This window comes from Musa acuminata, chromosome BXJ3-5 (assembly GCF_036884655.1).
Source record: "Musa acuminata AAA Group cultivar baxijiao chromosome BXJ3-5, Cavendish_Baxijiao_AAA, whole genome shotgun sequence".
NCBI classification, from domain to species: domain Eukaryota; kingdom Viridiplantae; phylum Streptophyta; class Magnoliopsida; order Zingiberales; family Musaceae; genus Musa; species Musa acuminata.
Genome location: NC_088353.1, coordinates 32,867,603 through 32,891,088, shown reverse-complemented (window position 1 = coordinate 32,891,088; position 23,486 = coordinate 32,867,603). Strand labels below are relative to the sequence as shown.

The 23,486-nt window shown below is 35.7% G+C and overlaps 1 protein-coding gene across 2 annotated transcripts; it reads left to right on the top strand.

The window, feature by feature from the left end:
• The first annotated feature begins 295 nt into the window (after positions 1-295).
• Positions 296-22,913, top strand: LOC103985150 (peptide chain release factor PrfB3, chloroplastic). Of its 2 annotated transcripts, XM_018825889.2 has the most exons (7): positions 296-570; positions 2,594-2,811; positions 4,759-4,959; positions 10,242-10,302; positions 10,372-10,454; positions 20,193-20,376; positions 22,344-22,805. In XM_018825889.2, the coding sequence occupies exons 1-7, from the start codon at positions 438-440 to the stop codon at positions 22,646-22,648; spliced, it is 1,185 nt and encodes a 394-aa protein (XP_018681434.2). In that variant the 5' UTR covers positions 296-437; the 3' UTR covers positions 22,649-22,805. The 2 variants fall into 2 exon arrangements, with proteins under 2 accessions (XP_018681434.2, XP_009401049.2); XM_009402774.3 differs by having other exon boundaries at positions 10,242-10,454; positions 22,344-22,913.
• The last annotated feature ends 573 nt before the right edge of the window (positions 22,914-23,486 follow it).

Sequence of the window (23,486 nt, the reverse complement as noted above, 5' to 3'; positions counted from 1 at the left end):
AGAAATTACATCAGCAATATCAATGTTTTACTGTATAATTTTAATATATAAAGTTATGTGATACTGTATAAATTACAGCAGCAATATGAACACGGATGCTCGCTTTAACAGTTCATTGGGTCTGAATAATTAACTTTTTTTTAGAAAAACCAATATTTTGAAAAACATTTTTTTTCTGGAAAATGCGTCTTTTCTGAAATTTGTGGTAACCCCATCGAATACTTTATAAAAAGTAAAGGGTAAATAAAAAGGAAAATACTAATGCGGTAATTGCTAAATCCGACCTCACACTCACGGATGAGAACCGTGTGAGGGGCGGCGCGCCATGAGTCCCCTGTATAGAACCACCGCACGATTGTTCCACACGATTCCATCCTTCCGCCCGGTCCCTCACTTTCATCCCCTTCCTCTTGGGATTTCTCGGTGTGCTACTTGCCATGTCCGTCATGAGATCGGCTTCCTTTCCGCCGAGATGGCTCGCCTCGGGTCCAGGCGCTCCCATCGCGCCGTCCGTTCGGGCATGTAAGTCAATGGAGAGGAGCAAGAGCCACAAGGTCTACAAGCAGCTCGGTTCGTCTCCCTCTCCTTTCTGCTATAAGTTGAACTAGTCGAGTTCTTGGACGTCGAATTCCATTGGCATCTCTTGTGTGGTCGTCTTGCTAGTAATAGCTCAGGTTATATTCATGCTTACAGTGGTCTCGAATGGCGTGGTTTGAATTTGCGATGGAAGAATGTGTGCTATTTTGCCAATGAACAAATGTCGATACTTCATCTACTAGTAATTATAGGCAGTTGTATTACTCTGATGTGTTTAAAAAACCGAAATGAAGTGAAATCCTCTTTAACGACATATGGTAGTTATATGCATCTTAGTTTCTATAGTATTTTCAAAATAACGATTAATCCCATTTATCTTTTGTATTTAAAGTGACAGGATCCGAATCTGATGTGCTAACTGGCCTATAACTCCCTGTGTGCTATTTTGCCAATGAACAATTGTCGATACTTCATCTACTAGTAATTATAGGCAGTTGTATTACTCTGATGTGTTTAAAGAACCAAAATAAAGTGAAATCCTCTTTAACGACATATGATAGTTATATGCATCTTAGTTTCTACACTCATCATACCCTTATAAGCCAAACTTAGTCTTTGCCCACTTCCGACGTGGGACTAATTGGGGTGTTACATAAAGTGTGTCGAAGGTGAAGCCACAACTCACTTTTTAGAGAAATTATACAACTATCAGAAATTCCAACTTAAGCTGTTGCATCAGTCTATAGTGAGCCCTCTAAGCTGGTTGCAATATCTGCACTGGATCAGCAAGCGGTTACAAAACAATTCTTGATTTTGTTTTCTGAGATACTTCTCAATACTGGATTAACAGATAAGCTTTGGTTGTAGAAAGTGACATCATTCAAATGACAACAAATAATTTGTTTTCCTCTAGTGATATGCATTTATTTTATTTTTCTTACAGATTATATGGTGTTAAAGTTTTTTATTAGTCATTTAACGTGTGGTGGCATTGGTTTTGATTATGTCCTAATGTCTAAGCCATAAATAAATTCCTAAGCTTTCCTTAGTAGATCAAAACACATTGTCTCCATAATCGTAAGTGTTGATTAGCTCCAGAATAGCTAAATTGGTCCCATTATCTGTTCTATGTCTTGGTGTTTTTTCCAAAAACTTATGTGTGATTACAATTAAAAACATCTGTTTCATCAAGGACTCATCAAAATTTTAGATTCAATTAAGGGCTTAAGGCTTGCTTTGTGAGTATGGAATGTGTGTGATACTTGTTTTGAGAACAGAAGAAAACATGATATGGATTATAAGTGAATTTTTGTACTTGTCATATTGCTCTTTTATGGATCGAATTTGGTTTGCAACATGGCTTAAGTGGTATGGAGGGGGACTGCAAATCCTTTATCCCCAGTTCATATCTAGGTGTCACCTGATTAACAAAAAAATTGAATTTCTTATTCTGCTGATTTAACTCGACGAATTCTGTCCCCGGATAAGGAGAGGCAAAAGGATACCGATACCTTATTTTTAGGTCTTTGACACATAATTGGCTGCTTGTGTCCTGTTACATGATCCAGAATGAGAACTTATGTTTTAAAAGTTTTAAAGGCAATGTGAGCAAGAATTATAGGAAAATAGCAGTATAGTTCATGGTATGAAATTTCGAATGGCATCGCCCAGTACGGGCGGTACGTACCGGTCCGACGACATACCGGTGCGTGGACCATCCGCTACCGGATGGATCGTGCTACAGTGCTACAGTAATATATTGTAGTAGCGCTACAATGCTACAGTAAGAGGAAATCACTCGATAAGCCCTGATGTACCGTTCGGTATGTTGGTACCGTATCGTACCGAGCCAACCTCGAAACACCGGTATGGTACTGTATTGCATACCTTGGTATGGTCAGTTTCTAGTATCTGAATATTTTATTATTGTTGTTGGTATCATTGCTGTTATTGTTGTTAGACAATTTTCCTGATTTCACATTCTTCAGGTTTTATGACCCATTATTGGCAGTAATTTTATTCCATATACTATTGAATCTGTAACTTTATTGTCTAGGTTTGTACTCACTCAAGAAAAAGATTGAAGATGCAGTTCATCGTGCAGAGATGATAGCACCAAATGCATTAGAAATTGAAGAAGCAAGGCGAATCAAGCAGGAAGAAGTGCTTCGAGGTCATAGTCTGTGGGATGACTTGGCTAAGTCTGATCAACATTTTACTGCCTTAGCTGATGCCATCAGACTAATCAATGATCTTAAAGATTTGAGATATAAGGTGCTGTGCTTCCCAAGACCGGCATAGTGTCATTTCATTAGATAAGTTATTGATATAGGATAAGTTGCTTTGTTACCAAGTTTGATATAGAACAAAAGTATGGAAAGCTCTTGGCATAAAGAAAATGCTTTTTTATAGGATTTTATAATTGTGGAATAAAGAAAAAGAAGATATTAGTTGAGATAGAAAACAAAAGAATAATAAGCAGATTTGCTTTGACTCAAGGATTGCCTCCTAGTAATGAAGGTCTCACACATCTCTATGTTTTTTATGTGAATAATGGAATTGTACCATCCAAAAAAGGAATATAACCCCATGCCTGTAAAACATAATGGGGGAAAAGAGTTTAATCATTCTGTGTAATCTGGTTATAATCTCTTTCCTTCTTTTTATAAACTCCCCAAGCACAAAAAGGAAAGAAAATCATAAAAATAAGGAAGAATACAATTAAGAAAATTATATCAAGGAAAGTTTTTCTTTATTCTTTAGAAGAAGATAAATTTTCAGACTTGTTTTTGCATGTAGTTTTCGTTTTTATAATATATTTGATTGATAAACTTTTATCATTGTTGAATAATGAAAATTGCTTAGAGAATCAAAATATTCAATCAAAATCAGAATTAGATTTCTTTCGCTTTTTTCCTCATTGGTTTCATTTTTGTTTTCACTAGGAAAATTTAGATTTATGACATTTGAAAAATACCCCCTAAACTAATAAAATTTATTCAAACAAGAAATAAATTAAAATGGTCTTGCATCATACACTTTTGTTGCGAAGGAACTTGTCTCAAGTTCAATATTTGAAACCTTGTATCAACTTTGATAATAGAATATCTCAACTGAACCAAAAGCTCTGGTACTTTAAATGATAGAGGTTGTTAAGTTAATATGATACCAAATCTGATGCAGTACAAAAGCATGAAAGGTTCTTGGAAGTTGGAAAAAAGAAATATTTTTTCTAGGATAGAGAAAATAAGATTGAAATAAAAGAAAAAAATTAGGATAAGTACCATACATATATTGGTAAAAAATGTACTCAGTGGAAAAAAACATCAATTCATTTCATCCAATGTTCTTTAGTTAAAATATTTTCTCTCTTTCTATAGAGTCTCAAATGCAAGAAAAAAAATTATAAAAATAAGGAAAAAAATATAATTTAAAAATTACAATAAGGCAAATAATCATTTATTCTTTCTTTCTTCAATGAATATATATTTTCATATTGTTTTGACAAATAATATTCCTTTTTGAGAATATATTTGATTGATAGGCTTCCATTCTTGTAGAATGAAACTTGTAGACGAAATCTTCATATTTGATTTCTTCCACTTTTCTCCTTATTGACATTCTTTTTGTTCTTATTGGGCAAACTTGATAACCAATGTAGGATTTTGTAATATGTTGACATTTGACAACTTATGATATTTGCAAAATATCCGTAAATTAATAAATTTAATTCAAATTGATGAATTTGGTCCCGCATCAGTTGTCTCGTCCATATAAAAAATAGTTGCAGACATTAGCTTTGACTTCCTAGACTAATTCATTATTTAAGAAATTAAACCTTAGACAATCAAATTTTCCAATTTTATTGAGTCGTTAAAATTGGCCATGGGAACAAATTTGAACTAGACCTTTTTATGAGTTGTATGTGTTCAAAATATTGCCTTGAGCTTCATCTAGTATGTTATTATTGGTGATATCTCTCAGAGCCTTGGGTAAAAACAAGTACTTTAACTATGTGTTTCACAGAAGTTCTTTTCCTTCTCCCTTGTCTTGATATCTTAATGTATCAATTATAGTATTTTGGCTGTTTTATTAAGAGCTTTCTATTTGCTAGTTCATGGCCAGTCTGAGTGATGCTATCAGACTAAAGTACCATGACTTCCTTTATTTTCTGATACAAAATAATTGTGTTGTGGACATAACTCTATTTCAAACTTCTAGGCTGAAGAAGCAAAGTTGATCATGGAGTTAGCCGAGATGGATGTCATTAGTCATGAGCTTTTTAAGCAGGCTTATAAAGCAACTTTAGATGTTAACAGCTTCCTTGAGCAATATGAATTATCAAAGTTTCTGAGTGGTCCATATGACAGTGAGGGAGCTTGTTTAACTATCAAAGCTGGGCCAGAAGGCATTGCTTCTGAGGTTAAAGAACCATTTTGTTTACATTTAACAACAATTTTTGTAGCTAGATTTTTCTTTTCATAAAGCTGCATTTTTGCTAACTGTGGTATCTTAATCCTTAGCAATCAAGTTCCGAACTTTAGGTTACTGTAATCTCAATAAGTAACTGGAAACACCATCTAAACTTTCTGATTAATTGTGTTTTAGCATATTTATATATTTTTAATTGTTATGAACATATTTCCTGATAAGATTTACTGAGAGGTACTGTCAGTAATATACTTTTTGCTCTAAATAGAATTTGCCTATCAAGAAAAATCAACTGGTATAAATATGTCCTATTATATACCTTAATTTTTCAATCATAATTTATAAGAAAGAGCAATTACTATGATTTTGACAATTTCATTTGAGGCAACTGCTGCAACATTGTTACCTCTACGAAGTTATCATTTCTATTGTTTTTTTATTGGCTTGTACTAGTGGATTATTCTATGTTCTCTGTTTTTTTTGTTGTAATATATAAATACTATATCTTCCAAGTGTGTGCAAATTTTTGATAGTCACATTGAAACTTTTAGATTAAGGAAAGATGGACTAGCACATTGGCAAAATTTAAATAATTAGTTTATATTGTTAAGTGGGTATTTTTCTAGAGTTTTTGTGAAAGCCATGAGATGTAGGAGGTAGACTACAGTATGCTTTCACTTGAGAGAATTTCGGGCACAATTTTGATCAATGGCCTCATTTGTAATTTTCATCTATGATTTTACTGAAAATTTGGATGCGCCAATCAAGATCTATCATACTGTAGTATCCTGCTCGGTATGGATTGTACGCACCAGTCCAACGTACCGGTCCGATAGAGGACCGGTACGCTGACCACCTTGTATCCGGTGGTCTATGTTATATGATCTTGTATTGCTCGATATAGGACTTGTACCAGTTGAAATAGTCGAAATTCGACCATTTCAACCGATACCAATCAAGGATCATGATTCATTTTATTCAAACGGTTCATTTGACCGTTTGAACTAGTAGAAAGGGTTTTTAACCCCTTATTCTCTCTCTTTTCACTCTTTCTAACTCATCTACTCTTTCAATGACTTTCTCATTCACATATTTCTCTCATTCTCTTGTTTGCACTCTCTTAAACTTCACAAAGCTATGATTTGTGGATTGGATCAAGATTGAGAGGCTAATTAGAGAGGATTAACACCTAAATTAGATAATCAAAGGTATATATGTTTTTTCTTAATTTTTGATGATTTTTGAGATGATTAAGCCTATTTTATGTTCTCAATGTGTAATATGTTGTTTGAGGCCTTTTATGTTGGTAGAATAATGTTAATTAGGGAGTAATTAAGGCCTTTAATGTTGTTATTAGTGTGTATATTGCTTTTTATCCGAAATTAAACACATATTATGTCAAATCTTTGTATTTCATGCATATTAGGGTGATTTACATGTTTGTGATGGTAGAATATGTTTAATTAGGTTTTAATTTAGATTATTTTTGTAAATTTATACTAATTTATATTTATTTCCAACTTAAAAGCCTTGATCTTACCTAAAGATTTATTATGATGACTTTTAGAAAGAAAGAGTATTTTGCATTTACATTATGATGACTTTTAGAAAGAAAGAGTATTTTGCAATTACATTGATGTATTAAAAATTATGTTTAATATAGGTAGTCACTGGTGTTTAAATTACAGGGAATATATCAAGTTTTCTGTAATCACCATGTGCCTCTTGGATTAGAAGAAAAGTTTTTATGACCGTTTATCACAAGTCATCTTTTATAAATTGGAGCAGTGAACAACTAAAAAATATAGAATAAGTTGGTGTAATCTAGATGAGAATATTAAGGTGTATATGTGAGATTCCTAGAAAAGATAGAATAAGACAATTTTAATTTGTAAACAATTAGCTCTGACATTGATAGAGAATAAAATAACAAAAATCATTTGAGATAGTATGGATATTTATTAAGATTAGTTGATTAGGAGAGGTAGAGAAGACATAAGAAAATTTGGCAACTGCTGTCTTGAGCTTTGTAGGAGTATGTATATACCCTTATGAGGTCTGATTCATTTTTAATAAGTGTCAGCAGGTTGGTTTAGGGCAATAATAAACCCAAGGAGGTCTAGGGTCAATCTAGGTGACCCTAGACCTGATATTGGAGAGATGACCCTAGACCAGTAGTTTTAGGCAGTAACTATTGCCAGGTCATCCAAATAATAAACTGATAATGGAGAGATGAGATCCTAAACTACCCCTTGTGTGGTCAGAACCGAGCAACAGGAGTTCTAATATGGTTCTAGAATAAGTTAGCCAAGCTATTTACCTGTTGGGAATTGTCTTTGAAGAATTTAAGGAACCCTTTTTTTTTATTTTTTTGACAAGGCTCTTTTGGTTGTATTTTGTAGGATGACAAGATTTCTTTTTCCACAAAACTCACAAAACTTCTATAAGAGAACTTGCAATATCTAAAGGTATAGTTGAGATTGATAATCTTTTTATGCAATAGAGTAGCAGTAGATCAGTAGTGATCTCTCTTCTTCTCTTTATTGCTCTCATTTGGGAGGTCAATACTTCTTGTATCAGAGATTACCTTGATAGGAGGGTCATATTCTCTTAAGTTGTTAGGACTTAGGACTAGATCAACCTTAGTGATCTATGGCAAATGTGTCAATGTTTGTGCACCCAAGCTCATGTCTCTATCAAGGAGCCAATACTGTAAAACATATCTAACTTCATAAAGGAGATGTATATCAATCTAGGGCTCACTTTGACAGACTTGGAGGGCAAATGGAGACATTTGTGGACCAATCCTAACAACATGTAATGATCTTCATCAGATTCAATTGGTGTGAGATCTGCTTCCTTCAGACCTTTAAAACAAATTATTGGATGCAATCAGATAATATATTTGCAACAACAACCTTTTTGTATAAGCCCCGGACGTGTGAACCCAAGCAACCAACATATTTGACATTGACTACAATATGTTCTTGCCTTGAAGGCAATTGGGGTTGCAATAGGACCCAGAGCATTGCAATGTGCAAATTGGTGATGCGGTAGATAAGTGGCTAGTAGTCCCAGTTTAAACTTTGTAAGGTCTATCTAGAATTGAAGATCCAGCACACCCTTGACTTCCATGCTATTGGAGCTCGATTAAGCTGCTAAAATGGCAATTTTGACTTCAAAGTGTTGTCAACCAAGGGAATCTAAAATAAACTTCTGCAAAACAAACTTTTACTCTACACGAAGTCTGAACATTTAATTTCTTATAGATTATGTTTATATTATAGTGTTCCATGTGATGAAAGTTCTTTTAAATTTTTTATATTTCTATACTATAATGGTCATGTAAATCAACAACCAGGTTAAGAAAATTCATCCTAATATTAACATCATTTTTGTGGGTGCATCATTTTTGTGGACTGATTAGACCCTAAACTGGATATTAACATCCTAATATTGATTTTAATTGTCATGGTTAATTTTAAATATATTTTCAATTGGTTTCCTACTTAAAATAAGAATAAATTGGATATCAAAATCCTAAGATTGATTTTAATTGTCAAGGCTAGTTTTAAAAACATTTTCAATAAATTTCCTACTTAGAATAGAAGATATAAACCTTTTATTTAATTATTTTTGGACTAATATTAGTCTTTATTTTTTCTAATTATTTTACTGAGATTTGGATTCCATTATTGAATTTATTTGGTGTCTAATCATTGTGATATGGATATTAGATAGTTTGAGTTAACCAAGTTGTTTAGATATTTGAAATAATTTATTGAGAAACTTTAGTTTCCTCCTATTGAACTACTTATAGGGTGATTCCTTTAACTCCTTTATATATGACGGTTTGTACGACCTAAAGATTTTATTTGAGACTGATTATCTTTTGATGAAATAAATTAGTGGTAGATTAGTAGTAACTTCTCATCTTTCTTTTTTTCTTTCTTCAGAAGCAATTCTCCTTAGATTAAAGAATACCCTGATAATAAGGTCATATCATATCAAATTAATGGTTTAGATAAGTTCATCGAAGGGAGAGAATAGCTAATTTATATTCATGTCCTCATCAAGAGACTTTTGGTTCAGACCATGTTGAATGGGCACAGTGGAAGTTAGCTTTGGTTACATATTAATAACTTTGGATGGGACAGTATGGGTGAGCTCTTTGGCAACGATTGTTCCTTAGTGGCATGGAGAAATGCCAATATCTTTCTAGCATGGCAGTATGGACCAAAAGTTCATCTTGTTGGTAACTTCAGCATGGATTGACATGGCACATGCTAGTACCTTTATAGCATAATACGTACCAACCTATTCTGGCACGTATCGGTTGGTACTACAATCCTTGCTCCAGGAGTTAGAAAGCCTTGAGGTGGTAGTGGAAGTGGTAATGGGGATTAGAGGAAAATAGAGAGAATAAGGGATAAAAGTGTTACTTTGCAACAAGAGCCTGAAAAATCAGAGCGAAATCAATTCAACTTGGTAGTACTCACCATATTTTATGGTTTTTGAATGGATTCCCTTGGTAGTTTTTGTAGAAACCATCTATTGAATTAGCACTGGATGGTTCTTGCTCGAATCACAACTATGATGGATGATCATGGAATTAGCTGAGTGGTGTAGGTAGGTTTGATGACACTCAACTTTGGGAGAAGTCTATTCATCCGATGTGGATTTTACTTGACTTATGCTAGCACAATTCTTTTGTGGTGCAGTTGACTTGGTTTTCCCTGTTTGCATGGTCCATTGCTACTGGTCCTTGTTGGTGTTTAGCAAGAGAAATATTCAAGCTCTGGTCTTTAAGGATGGAAAGTGTGTCATTAAAAACTAAATTCCACTAACCAATCACTTGTGATGTGATTAATATTCTGGCTAGTTTAATCATAACCAATAGTGATCAAGGTTCAGAATTTGGTTAAATGTATGTCAACCCAGGGTCATGCCAAAGAAGCCCCATCTTTGTTTTTGATTTCCCAATTTAACATGGACACATCAATTCTGATTACTTTCTAGGATACGTTCACTGATAAGAAATTCTTTGTTTTGAAATCAAATCATCTTATTTTGGCATCTGTAACCAAAAGTAATTTATGTTGGAAAAATGCATGTAGTTATTGATAGTTTGTAGAGCTTCATACTATTGCTATGAATTCAAGTCATTGTTTAATGTAATATTGTTTGTTCCTTGGTTCAGAGTTAAGAGTTGCTACATTCATTAGTTTTGTGGCATGCTCTTCATATGTATAAATGCTTAACTGCATGTCTAGGTTTGGGCAGAGAAGCTTCTTCAAATGTATACCAGATGGGCTAAAAAGCATGGATGGACAGGTAAGATCATTGAACGGTATTCATCAAAGGGAGCTGGAACCAGAATAGTAACTGTTGAGTTTGAATCAGAATATATGTATGGCTACCTTTCTGGAGAGAGAGGTGTACATAGAAAGATCTGCAATTCTTTGGATGGATCTGCTGTTCCTAGGGTAATCTTCGCTGTTCCTTAATATACGTCATGTTAGTAGGCCTTTAAAAATTCTAAATTTCTTGAACATTGAAATGAAGATGTCTTGTTTCAGAAATAAGGTAAACAGGACACAACTGGTAGCTCAGATCAAGTTTCCTTGGACTATGTATTATGAAATATATAAGACATACATGAGAAGTTCCAAGTGGCCAACTGGGAGGATAGGTTATGACATATCATGCAATGGAATAACCAAATACTAACCAATTTTGCAGTATAAATTAGGTTCCTGATAAGGCGCTTTGGCTTTTTTTTGTTCATGACTTGAGTAAAACAATTTCACTGCAGATCATCACTTGTTTTATGCATGTCAAGGTTTATTAGAATAAGTCCCCTAAACATGTTAATCCATTAAAATATAAGTTTCTTTAGTAGACGACTTAAAACTATTGGGAACGCTTTTTTAGAAAGGAAAACTGAGATTCACAAGTTCCCTAAAGTTTTTGATGTTACATTTACTTGCCTGTTTTTAATGTGGTAAGCAAGGATTAACATCTCGGTCACACCCTTGTACCCTTTTGAAGATTTGGTCTTGTGTTGAATGGTACAAGCTGGTCTAATCAATTCATCCTCAAAAATATACTTTTAAGATCCATCACAAACTATATATGAAGGAAACATGCATACAAACCCTATAAAAGTACTAAAGTGGACATGTTATACATGCATTATAAAGTAAACATATTTATTTATCAAATTTGTTGTCATACTTTTTTAATGTAGGACGAGTAGCAATTGGTTTCTTTTGATGATAGGGAGCTAAAAAGAAAGAAAAAAGATAATAATTTAAAGATAATAGAAAAAAAATTGGATAACTACCTGACTTACTTTACCTTAAGGAGGGAACTCCCATGATGAAGACTTCGTACCTCCATACATTTTGCACATGGATAATGGAATCATTCCATTAAAGAAGTAACTTGTGGCCTCATACTACTTACAAGGTGGGAAAAGAATTTAAGTCATTGATCCATTTATATTTGATGCATTACAATGTTCTAGCCTCTTATTTTAGGCTCATGTATAAGAACAAAAGGGAAAATATATAAATAAGAAAATTACAATCGTATCAAATCGAATATATGATATCCTCTATCCTATTAAGAAGATAATATTTTTGACTGATTTGAAAAATAATCTTCCTCTCTTGATAACATTTTTGAATGAGAAGCTTCTATCTTTGTAGAGATGAATCTTTAATCAAGATTTGTAATCTTCAATAAAAATAAAAATAATTTCTATTTACATTCTTTTCTCCTTGCTGAGCAGATGTTGACATATGATAACTTGTTACATATACGAAATATCCTTAAACTAATCAAATTTATTTAAATAAAATATAGACTAAATTGGTTTCATGTCATATGCTGTCGCTACATAAGAACTCGCCTTGAGTTCATATTCTTGAGATATGGATCGGCCTTAATGATAGAACATTTTTATTATCTTTAAATTGTCTCCTAGGAAGAAGACCTCGCTCCTCTGCACATCTTGCATATGAACGATGGAATCATTCCATCGGAGTAGAAACTTGTGGCCTTGCACCATTCATACACAAGGTGGGAACATAACTCAATTCATTGATATATTTCTAATAAATGCATTACAATATTCATGCCCCTTTTTATAGACTCAAGTACAAGAATATAATAGAAAATGCAAAAATAAGGAAAATTACAATCTAATCAAATCAAATATGTGATATTCTCTTTCCTTCGAAGAAGGTAATATTTCTAACTTGATTTGAAAAATAGTCTTCCTCTGTTGATAATATTCTTGATTGATGAACTTTCATGTTTGTAGAGATGAATCTTCAATCAAGATTTACAATCTTCAATAAAAAACAAATATGATTTCCTCCATTTTTTCTGCATTTGTATCCTTTTTGTCCTCGTTGAGCAGATGTTAACATATGAAAATTTATTACATATATGAAAAACTAATCAAATTTGTTTAAATAAAGCATTAGACTAAATTGGTTCCATGTCACTTTTTGTTGGTAGTAGGCCACCAAAAGGATGAGTGATTTTGTGGGAGGTAGTTCCATGTCTTCAATGCATCTCGATTGTGGAATAAGATTACAACTTTGAAGAATATATAATATTTTTTCCATGACATTGGATATCAATATACCATATACCACTGATGAAGGGAAGTTATAGTTGGGCCTCATTATTATTAATTATAGCTAGGATAGTGAGTTGTTGGGGCAATTATAGCTAGGATAGCTAGGTTATATCAAATACTATTGCTTTCATTATTGATAAGTTGAACTGCAACTATAACCACGACACTAGGGTTGTGAGCCATATGAAGCAAGGATTGTTGTACTGCCCGAAACGGTAGGAAACAAGTGGCACATATCAGTCCGAACGTGGACCGATGCGTGAACCATTCTCGTTTCAGGCCATTTGATCCAAATCATCAAATAAGTGTCATATCACCTCGATTAGGGTTTTCTACCCATTGCACAGGACGTTGCTGTCGCTAGTGCTGTTGTTGTCGTCGGGGAATGTTGCCCGCCCATTCACTACTGTCACCGTTGGACATCTCCTACCCGTTCATTGTTGTTGTGGGACATCACTTGCCCATTCATTGCCACCATGAGACTCTCTCGCACACGCCTTTCTGTTCTCCTCTTCTTCCTTCTTTATCTTCCTCCATAGCCCCTTTCCTTCTTCCTCCTCCATCACTTTGTTTTGTTCCTTCTTCTTCTTCCTTGCTTTCCGTTCTCCTCCACCATTTCATCTTCTTCCTTCTTCTTCCTCCTCTATTGCTTCCCCTTCTTCCTTCTTCCTCCTCCACTATCGGCCCCATTTTCCTTCTCCCTCTTCCTTCCTCTATTCCTCCACCACCCCTTCCTCTCCGAAACACCAGTACATACCGGTGTACCATGTGTTAGTACATTGGTACTAATTGGTACATATCAGTTTGACAGATTACTGGAACGGGTCTGGTACCCAAAACGGTGATCCTTGATATGAAGTATTAGTTTGTGCAAAGATGGCCATCTCAATGATGTTGTTGTCTATGAAATCTATGCTATTTGGACGGTAACCATGAGGAATTCTTATCGAACTCGATATCATATAAGTTGTCTCTTATCTCCTCAATGGCATGAATGAAATGATGTTCCTTGCTCTGATAGACTGATTGCTTGTATCTCGACCATGTTTCAATCTTGTGCCCTGCTCTTTATATCAAGGTTTTGAATATCGTACCGTATCATACCGGTGTACTGAGTTTTACTTGATATGGTACGGTATGGGGTATCGAGCGGTACACCTAAAAACTGAATAAAATCCTCTGAAAATACTTGAAAAATAGAAATGAAAGTTAGGATAGGGTTTCTAAGTTAGAAATAAATATACATTTAGTATAGTTTTAGTAAAACTAATCTAAATTAAGTAAGAATAGTGCCACATCTTTTTCGGGCTTAAAAGAATTGCCTTGTGCAAGATTTACAATTTCGGTCCGCTTCGGATCGTCGTTTGTTAATATTAAATTATCTACAGAAAAATTATTTGAATTGTTAGATTATTTTGTATACAACTTAAACTTTAAGATTCAAATGAATTAAGAAATTACATGTGTAAATATACTTGATTCTACCACTAAAACGAACGATGGGCTTCTACGACTGGTGGATCGGGGTCCTCGATGCTATGTATCTGTATATCAATATGATATGTTTGTCAGACCCAAACCTGAAATTGATCTCACGATATAGTGTATTGAAACACCGTATGTCATTGGTGCATCAATGTGGTGATGGTCGTAGGTTAATCGTCGTGAATCACGTGTCTGAGGCGGCTCCTCAAGCATGTATTGGTGAATATTCGAACTTTTATTTTCGCTACGAATCTACTGCTCTCCGTATCATACTGTTGCTCGGAGAAATATGACCAACTATTATCGTACTATTATTGGCCACAAGATTCTCCATAATACGATAATTGTGAATACGATAAGCTTCATTCTGTGTCTACGTTGTGTAGGCTCTGTCGCATCTGCTCAAAATCATCCACTGGCTTCTCCTTTTCCTTTCCCTTCCATGTATAAATTTGACCAGTACCTTATCGAGTTTCATGATCTGAATCTTAGGTGGCATGTGTAAAATACTGCTCCTCAGTCCATGCACCACCCTTAAATTGTGTAGACGGGACCAACAACTCCCCAAATTAGCCTCTTAAATTTGAATCAACCACATATCGTTGTTTTGTTGAGTTTAGGAGAGTGAAAATATGAGAAAAAAAGAGTTTGAGAGAGTTTAAGAGAGAGAAAGTAAAATGGATTGAAATAGGGGGAAGGAAAGAGTTTAAAAACTCTTGAGAAGGCTTCCAATGGTCAAATTGATCATTGGAGCACTATTATAACCGGTAACAATCGCTTGGTATAGCTCGTATCGTCCGATACGGTGCTATGTCATTGATACTGCTCGGTAGTAGGCGGTCCGTGTACCGTTCTGCTAGCGGATCGGTACGTACTGTCCGTATTGGATGGTACAATACGAAATTAAGATCCTTAATTTAATACCTCATCTAGAAGTGGATCTTTTTTTGTCTAGTGTTAGGCAGTGAACCTTAAATGTGTATGTTTGCTTTTCTAAGCATCTCTGTGACAACTGATTGTGAATTTTGGTTTGTATTGACAGGAAGGTAGACAAAATATGTCAGCAATTACGCTTGACGTTGCCATTGATAAGATTTATATTGTAATCTTTTTGAAGTGTAATAAGATCCTCAATATTATAATTACTACTCAATTGCAAAATTGTAGTTAAACAACAAGTTCTTTTTTTATGTATCTAATCTGAAGTAAGCATGAATTATATTTGTGATTTTGTTACCTAGATTCATGTTGTATTGGAATCAAATGAGTGTTCTTACTGATTATCCCATAAATTTCTCGAAATAGACATCCTTAAAGCAACATACGTGATTAAGTAATTGTTCATTTCATTACTTAATGTGTTGGGTTGTGTAAGGATAATCAGGTATAATAATTTCATTATTTCTTACTAGTTGCATTGATTGCACTTGAGATGTTTGATTCTGATCTACTGATGAACTGTGAAAAGCCACCAAGAGGTTATCTGTGGCAAGGTTTGTATCAAACTAGTGTGTAGGATTCAGGTAGTACCTACATCAAGTTGCAAAATGATCAATCATTATTAAAATGTATTAGACTATCTCAGTATAATACACATTACAAAGTTAATAAATAATGAAATAAGAATTCTTTTTACCTGTCATAGGAAGGTGGTTGGCAATCCGGGTGTCCTATCTCAAATAATGTTATAAAGATTCTAAGATCTCCTAGGGTTAGTGAGTGCCCTCCAAGTCTTTTTATGAAGGAAAAGATGTGCTTCTCAATGGTCTTCCCATCCATCAGCTATCCACCAGCCTGCTTGGAATTTATGCTATTATCAACACCATCTAAATTAAATGGCAGTTCTCAACCTCATCCACTAAAGTTTACATTACGTCTTGAATATACCATGCATCATGAATCTAACTGGTGGAAAAAGTGATTCTTTGTTCCTATAAGTAAAAAATGATCATGTTGCTCATCTTGGAAGGCCCGGATTAGTTGTCATATATAAGGTCACATCATATAAGGCCCACTGCTTGTTAAATAACTTGACTTAGCATAAGATTTCTTCAACCTCCTCATCAAGATACTACCTAACAATCTTAATGGACTAGAAGGTTGCATCTTGGGATCATGTTCTAGAATGATAACATGGACCTTAAGTTGTATGTGCAGGGATGAGATTGAAATTGAACCACTTTATTATTTACTTTGTTATATCTCTGTTCTTCTCTTTTGTATAGCATATTTGATTTTTTTTGTCTAATTTTCACTTTGGAAGGGAGTGTTAGGAATCAAGATCAACCATGTCAATAGCTGACCTCTTAATGAAAGTGCTAAAAGAACCCCATAAGCCCCCAGGTCGAGGTGGTTGTATACTTCAACCACTTCTTCCTAGCTCATGAGTGTCACGTGATTGCTTCATATTTACACTCCTATCCAAACCTTGTGCATCACTCCTATTGGGCCTCCTTAGTGTAGAGGACTGATTGACTTGGGATGGTTCAAGAACACCAATATTGTTACTACCACTACCATGTTATTCGTGTTGGGATGAACTACTAAACTTATTTTAGTGTCTTATGGACTGATGCATGTGGTGGCACTCCAGTGATGCACAAATAACTGTAGTAAGCTCATGGTCCTCACCAACATTATCCCCTTGACTCCCATTTAGGCATCCAATTCTACCTTAGAAGCCTGTCTAATTTCTTTGTTTACCTTCTTCATTCACTTGGTCATGTTGGAAAATCCATGTTGGTTCAGTTAGGTTAATCCTCAATCATGACCAATGTAGTCATAGTGAATGTACTGCTAATGATGATGGTGGTCTAAGTGACAAGCATGCTACTATGCTGAAAAAATACTTTGTTGGTTAAGAGTCATTAATACAACTACAAAATTTAAATTTAGGATTCAAAACATGGTATAAATGTAGCTACTTCTATGGAAATTAAGCTAATATGCACGTAAATCTAGCCTAAATCTTCATAAAGCTACATCAAACCCACATGGATTTTATTCCTCCATCATGACCAATGTAGTCATAGTGAATGCTGCTAATGATGATGGTGGTCTAAGTGACAAGCCTGCTACCATGCTGAAATAATACTTTGTTGCTTGCGAATCATTAGTACAACCACAAAATTTAAATTTAGGATTCAAAACATGGTATAAATATGGTTACTTATACAGAAATTTAGCGCAGATGCACATAAATCTAGCCTAAATCTACATAGAGCTACATCAAACCCACATGGATCTTACGGATCCCTATAAAGCCAACTTAAATCTACATAGCTTTAGCCAATATCTATGAGGATTTAGGTTGAATTTGAACAAATCTTGGTTGGATTTGAATGGTTCTCAGGTAGTTCCTAACGGTCTTAGTCAGTGATTGCAAAAGGCGCTCGGGCGCTCGCCTAGGCGCTCGGGCGAGGCGAGGCGAGGCCCGAGCGCCTCGCTAATGTCCCAGGCGGCGCGCTTCAATCAGGCGCCGCCTGGGCGCTCGCCCGAGCCCAGGCGCTGGGCAATTCGGGCGAGCGCCTGGGTAAACCGAACCAGAATTTTAGGTCTGGTTCGGTCCTGCTTCGGTTGTTAGTTGGTTCAATCGAACCAACTAAACCGATATAACCCCAACCCTAACCTGCTGCCGCTGCCGATCCCGATCGCGATCTCGTCGCTCGCTGTCGCTGCTCCCGCTGCCGCTGCTCGCCGCTGTCGCTGCTCACGCCTCCCGCGAGCCTTCCCGCTGCTCGTGCCTCCCGCGAGCCCTCTCGCTGCTCGCGCCTCCTGCGAGCCCTCCTGCTGCTCGCGCCTCCCGCGAGCCCTCTCGCTGCTCGCGTCTCCTGCGAGCCTTCCCGCTGCTCACGCCTCCCTCGAGCCCTCCCGCTGCTCACGCCTCCCGCTGCTCGCGCCTCCCGCGAGCCCTCTCGCCTCCTGCGAGCCCTCCCGCTGCTCGCGCCTCCCTCGAGGCCTCCCGCTGCTCGCGCCTTCCGCTCCCTTTCCCTTTCCCGCTGCCGCTGCCGCCGCTCGCCGCTGCCGCTGCCGCCGCTCGCCGCTGCCGCTGCTGCCGCTGCCGCCGCTCACCGCTGCCGCTGCCGTCGCCGCTGCTGCCGCCGCTGCTGCCGCCGCTGCTGCCGCCGCTCGCCGCTGCTTCCTCGTTTCTCCGTCAGCAGATTTATACTGTTAATGTGATTATATTTATTAATTATATTATATATTTTTATATTTTTATTTAAAATTTTAAATAATTATATTTATTAATTATATTTTATATTTTTATATTTTAGCGCCTCGCTTCGCTCGGGCGAGCGCCTGGGCAAGCGCCTAGCGCCTCGGGCGTTTTTGGACCTTGGCGCCATTTGGCGCCTAGCGCTTTTTAAATCACTGGTCTTAGTAGGATTTGAGTAGACCTGGGCTAGCTTCATAATAATCTTCATAAAGAAATAACAAATCCAGACTAGAAAGTGATGTAGGACAAGAACTTCAATACAAATATAATATAGGGCTTGAACGGGCAAGAAAATATTTTTGTTTATAGGATTTCATAGTTGTGCAATAGAGTATAGAAGTTATTAGATGAGGTAAAAGCAAAAAAGAGGAAAAAAACTTCTAAACTCACTTTGGTTCAAGGATTAACTCCTAGTAATGAGGGCCTCGCATCTCTGTGCATATCAACATGTGGACAATGGAATTGTACCACAGGGAAAGAAGAATGTGGTCTCACACCACTCACATATAATGTGGAGAACACTCTTATTCATTCAACCATCTCCATGCAGAATTGTATTGCAAGGAAAGAAGAGTGTGGCCTCACACCACTCACATGTAATGTGGGGAATACTTATTCAATTAACCATGTTGTGGTGTTTCCAGAATACAATCCGTTCCTCTTCTTATAGACTCCCAAGTATAAGAAAAAGAAATTACCAAAATAAGAAAAATATAATTAAGAAATTATGACTCTAAATCAAGGCTTGTCAATCATTTATTCTTTAGGGAAGATAGATTTTAGATATAGTTTTGCAAATAATCTTCTTTATTTGATAGAATATTTGTTTGATAAACTTTCTTCTTTGTAAAATTTTCAATCATGATATACTTCCTTTTGGAAATGAAATCACTAATGAAATCCAAGATTTATCTTCTCCACGTTTCCTTGGGATCTCCAATCAGTCTATGATTTGTCTTTTTTTCTATTTTATTTGGCTTCCATTTTTTGTCCTTTTGGGTAGTCTTGGTAATTAATGTAAGATTATAGAAGATACTGTCATATGGCAATGATATTACCTGGTGGTATCAATTTAATTTTGATCACAGAGAGCATGCATGATATAGGTGGATCATCCACCATGGATGAGCCTTTGTGCCACGACAAGTTCTCTCCATTTAATTTGAGCATCATGGCTTTATATTTCTAAAACATTCTTTCTCCACTTAGGTTTATGGTTACATGTCAGATCCTCCCAAGATCTGGCAAAGGTTGGAGCCTTTATCACTGGGCACCTTTTTTTCTTGCTCATGTTTTCAGTCAGAAAGCAATATCAGAAGAATGCATAAGAAGAATAACAGAACAAAAGCTCTATAGTTGTTTTTCTAGTTAAGCAAAGTGCTTTTCTCATTTTTTTCATTGGTCGTGTAAGTCATGTGGTTCACAGTATTGGCTGATCCCATTGATGCAACCATATCATCGAAGACTTGGCCAATTTCTCAGCCTTCAATTTGAAATTGCTCAAAACTGGCTTGAATTGATCAAACTTAATTATGAAACAGGGCTAAACCTTTTGAGAGCTGAGTCAAACACTTGTCCTCATTATGATGTCATGATCATGGAAGCCTTTTAAAACCTTAATTAATTGCCACTAAATAAATTAAAGTAAAGTAGGAAAAAAAATACCACATGATGTCATAAATTCTGGAAAAAGACTAATTGCTCATTGGAAATGCTAGTAAGGTATTGTGTTTTTTCCTCAGTGAAGCAATTTAGTGATTTTGTGATAATCTTCTAGCAGTTTGCATAAACATACTGATGTTGCATGTTCCAACTTTAGGTTTATTTTATTTTGATATGGAAAATTTGATGACACAAAAAATATTGCAGTTATACTCAGCTATTGTGGATGTGATCCCTCTTTTCCTTGGAGGTTCTATTAATATGCCAATTGATGACAATGATCTTGAGATCTCTTTCTTCTCTGCTCATAAACAATTTCCATTTGAGAATGGAACAGAGCATGCAGTTAGCATTCATCATATTCCAAGTGGTGTAACTGCCCAAAGTTCAGGTACCTCGTCTTCATTGTAAGATCTTATATTTTCTTTTTGCTCTATTGTGCTACATATTCTTTCATATTGTAAACTTCCAACTCGTTATCAGGAGGCTCAACTAAAGTTAACGATGCTTATTGGAAAAATAGAATTTCCCTTCTCTCAAGTGAAAAAACTGTCTGATAGGCAGACTATGGGGTTGACCACACACAATATTCTTTCAGGATTACTGATATAGCTGGGAATAAATTCTGGTTGCTTCTGGAAGCATTAAATTCCTTTGAACTCTACACTAGATATTGTCTTCTAGTGATTAACCTTCTTGGTTGACATTATGAAAGTTTTGATTACATATGTTAGATCTCTTCTTCATGTATTAGTTGAATTGGAAAAGAACTTATACATCTGAACATCTTTCAAGTTTTACTGTGGATTCTAATATAGTGAACTTACTGAGCATCGCTGAAAAAAATAATTTTTGCATAAGCAACATTTAGCTCTTCATGTATTTGTTGAATTTGAAAATATATATTTCAAGTTCTACTATGGATTCTAATATGGTGAACTTTACTGATAATGGATGGAAAATAGAAGTTTTGCACAAGCTACACATGGTTACTTTTTCTGGAACCATAAATGAAATTGTTAACTGTTATTTGGTTCATGTTCAAGGAAATGCAGAATAAGATGAGTAGCATTCAACCCAAAAAGTCTGACATGCATAGGAAATTAATATTCAGTATTGTGTCATGGAAGTCATTAAAAAATATATCTTTATTTATAGGCCATGTCAAATTGCTACTAAGACATAAATTGGATGTAGCTTCACATATCATAGGAGAATATCAATCAGTAATACTGAACAAGATCCTGGAAATGTCAGTAAGTCCATACCAGTTTCACGATAGCAAAATAATTGCACTGAAACCTGTGGAACTGTTTACTGGGGATGGGTAGCAGTACTAGAAACTCTGGAGTTTATGTGATGGTTTTTTCACTTGCAACTAACTCTTCTTGGACATTGACTTTGTAGAGGAACTAAATATAGAGAAATATATCGCAGTTGAGTCCTGAATGGCATTGCTGCAGATTTCTGCTGACATCAATCAGTAATAAATAAAAAAAAAGTTCTACATGTAGTGACAAAGCATATGCCATTAATGAGAATGACATAAAAATTCCAGTATGGATGTTGCATCAGCACTCTCAGCAAGGATATTAGATGTACACTTCGTGTCCATGTAGACATGTGAGCACATATGGAATGAATGGTGTATGCACCTCCCAATACATACTGTCTCAACAAGGATATCAGATGTACACTTTGTGTACATGTAGACATGTGAGCATATACGGAATGAATGGTGTATGCACCTCCCAATACGTACTGTCTCAGCAAGGATATCAGATGTACACTTTGTGTACATGCGGATCACCCTTAACCGGGCGCTCCACTTCCAAAACTGTCCTCTTTTATCCCTCTTTCTGAATCCTGCATCCCCTCACACTCTCATTTCTTCTACTCACCAAAATTTCCCCAAGTTCTTCCAAATCCTACTCAGACATCGTCCAAATTTAAGCAATATTTGAAGGGGGACCCTTTTTCTCAAGGAAAAGGTTTAGAATTGAAGATCTTACCATATTGGACCTATACCTATCTAGCCATGGATCGGCACGGGTTCAGTAGAATCTTGCAGGTAGAAAGTGTCAGAAGAAAAAATGTCAACATTTTATCTTGTCTAGTCGTATCAGTGATATTGTTCTAGGGAACTTGTTTATAGAAGTACATGCTAAAAAATTATTTCATGTTTAATAAGTGGTGTAGATGTAACAGAACATCTTGTTAAAATTTGATAACAGCAGTTATTAACAGTCACAAACTCCAAATATTTATCCAGAAGAAGCATATTCCTAATTTCATGTTAGCTTTTATGCTGTGCAATGTTTCAGAAAGCCTAATTGAGCTTGCTTAAACTCTATGCAGGTGAAAGGAGCTCTTTTGCCAATATGGTTAAGGCTCTAAACCGTTTGAAAGGAAAACTTCTTGTTCTAGAGAATGAACAAGGCACCTCTGATGTAAACAAAGTTGAGAGGGGAGCTGTTCAGAATAAGTTGAATGATGAAACCAGGAGATACATATTTCATCCCCAAAAAATGGTTCAGGATGTGAAAACTGGAATCCAACTACCAGATTTGAACTCCATATTGAATGGTAACATTGAACCACTTATCAGAACTCATATTAGTCTCAAGCGGGGAAGAGAAATGGTGGCAACTGACATGCTTTAGTATCGAATTTAATGCCCTGTTTGGTTGGAGAATTAAATAATGGATTAAGAACTTGTTCTGTAATAACTTCTGAATCTATCTTACTCTACAGCTTTTTCCAACTTGTCAAAGGGATATATCCAGGTAAATATAGTAACCAACAGAATAGTCTTTTCTATTTTAGCTATTCTGGTGGTGGCAAAAAGGTAAACATTCTTTATTTTTGATATATTCTGGACTGTAGCAAGAATAAACAAGTAATTACCTTGTACAGAATAACTTCTCATCTTGATATGTGTTTTTGAACCAAATGGGCCGTAAATTGTAGTAACTACGTTCCTTCTCCTCAGGTTGATAATATTTCATTTAAATGCTAAGCCTCGCTTTGTTTTGATTTTTGGACAAATGCATGTCTGGCTTGATAATGTTTCACTTGTTCATCGGAGGTTTTAGTGATCCCTTACAAAGTTTCTTTTGGATCTGATTGTCTAAAGATGGCAGATTAATGTTCTTGACAAAGACGATAGCACCACCACATGTGAAGATGACTCAGCATTTAGTCTCTTAGTACTGGCTCAAACATATCAAAGCATATATATTTGTCTCTACAGTACTGGCTGGAACATATCGAAGTGTAAATCACATTTGAGAGAGCAGTTTATGTAACATAAATGGCTTTGGGACACTTGGATTGATTAGGAAGCATGACAATGATCCAAGTCATATGAAATTGCGATTTTTACCATCACCAAAGATTGGGTGTTTGTCGCTGATTGCAGATATTCAGTTGCCACTTATTATTTGGCCCACAACAAAGTTGAGGGCGTGCGCTAGTGCAAGTAATTTGCACTTGTGTTTG

Excerpts from the sequence above, each read along its gene's own strand:
- LOC103985150 (XM_009402774.3), top strand. The coding sequence starts at position 438 with ATGTCCGTCATGAGATCGGCTTCCTTTCCGCCGAGATGGCTCGCCTCG. Across the intron at positions 2,812-4,758 it reads TTAAAGATTTGAGATATAAG|GCTGAAGAAGCAAAGTTGAT; the intron begins GTGCTGTGCTTC and ends TCAAACTTCTAG. Across the intron at positions 10,455-20,192 it reads ATGGATCTGCTGTTCCTAGG|TTATACTCAGCTATTGTGGA; the intron begins GTAATCTTCGCT and ends AAAATATTGCAG.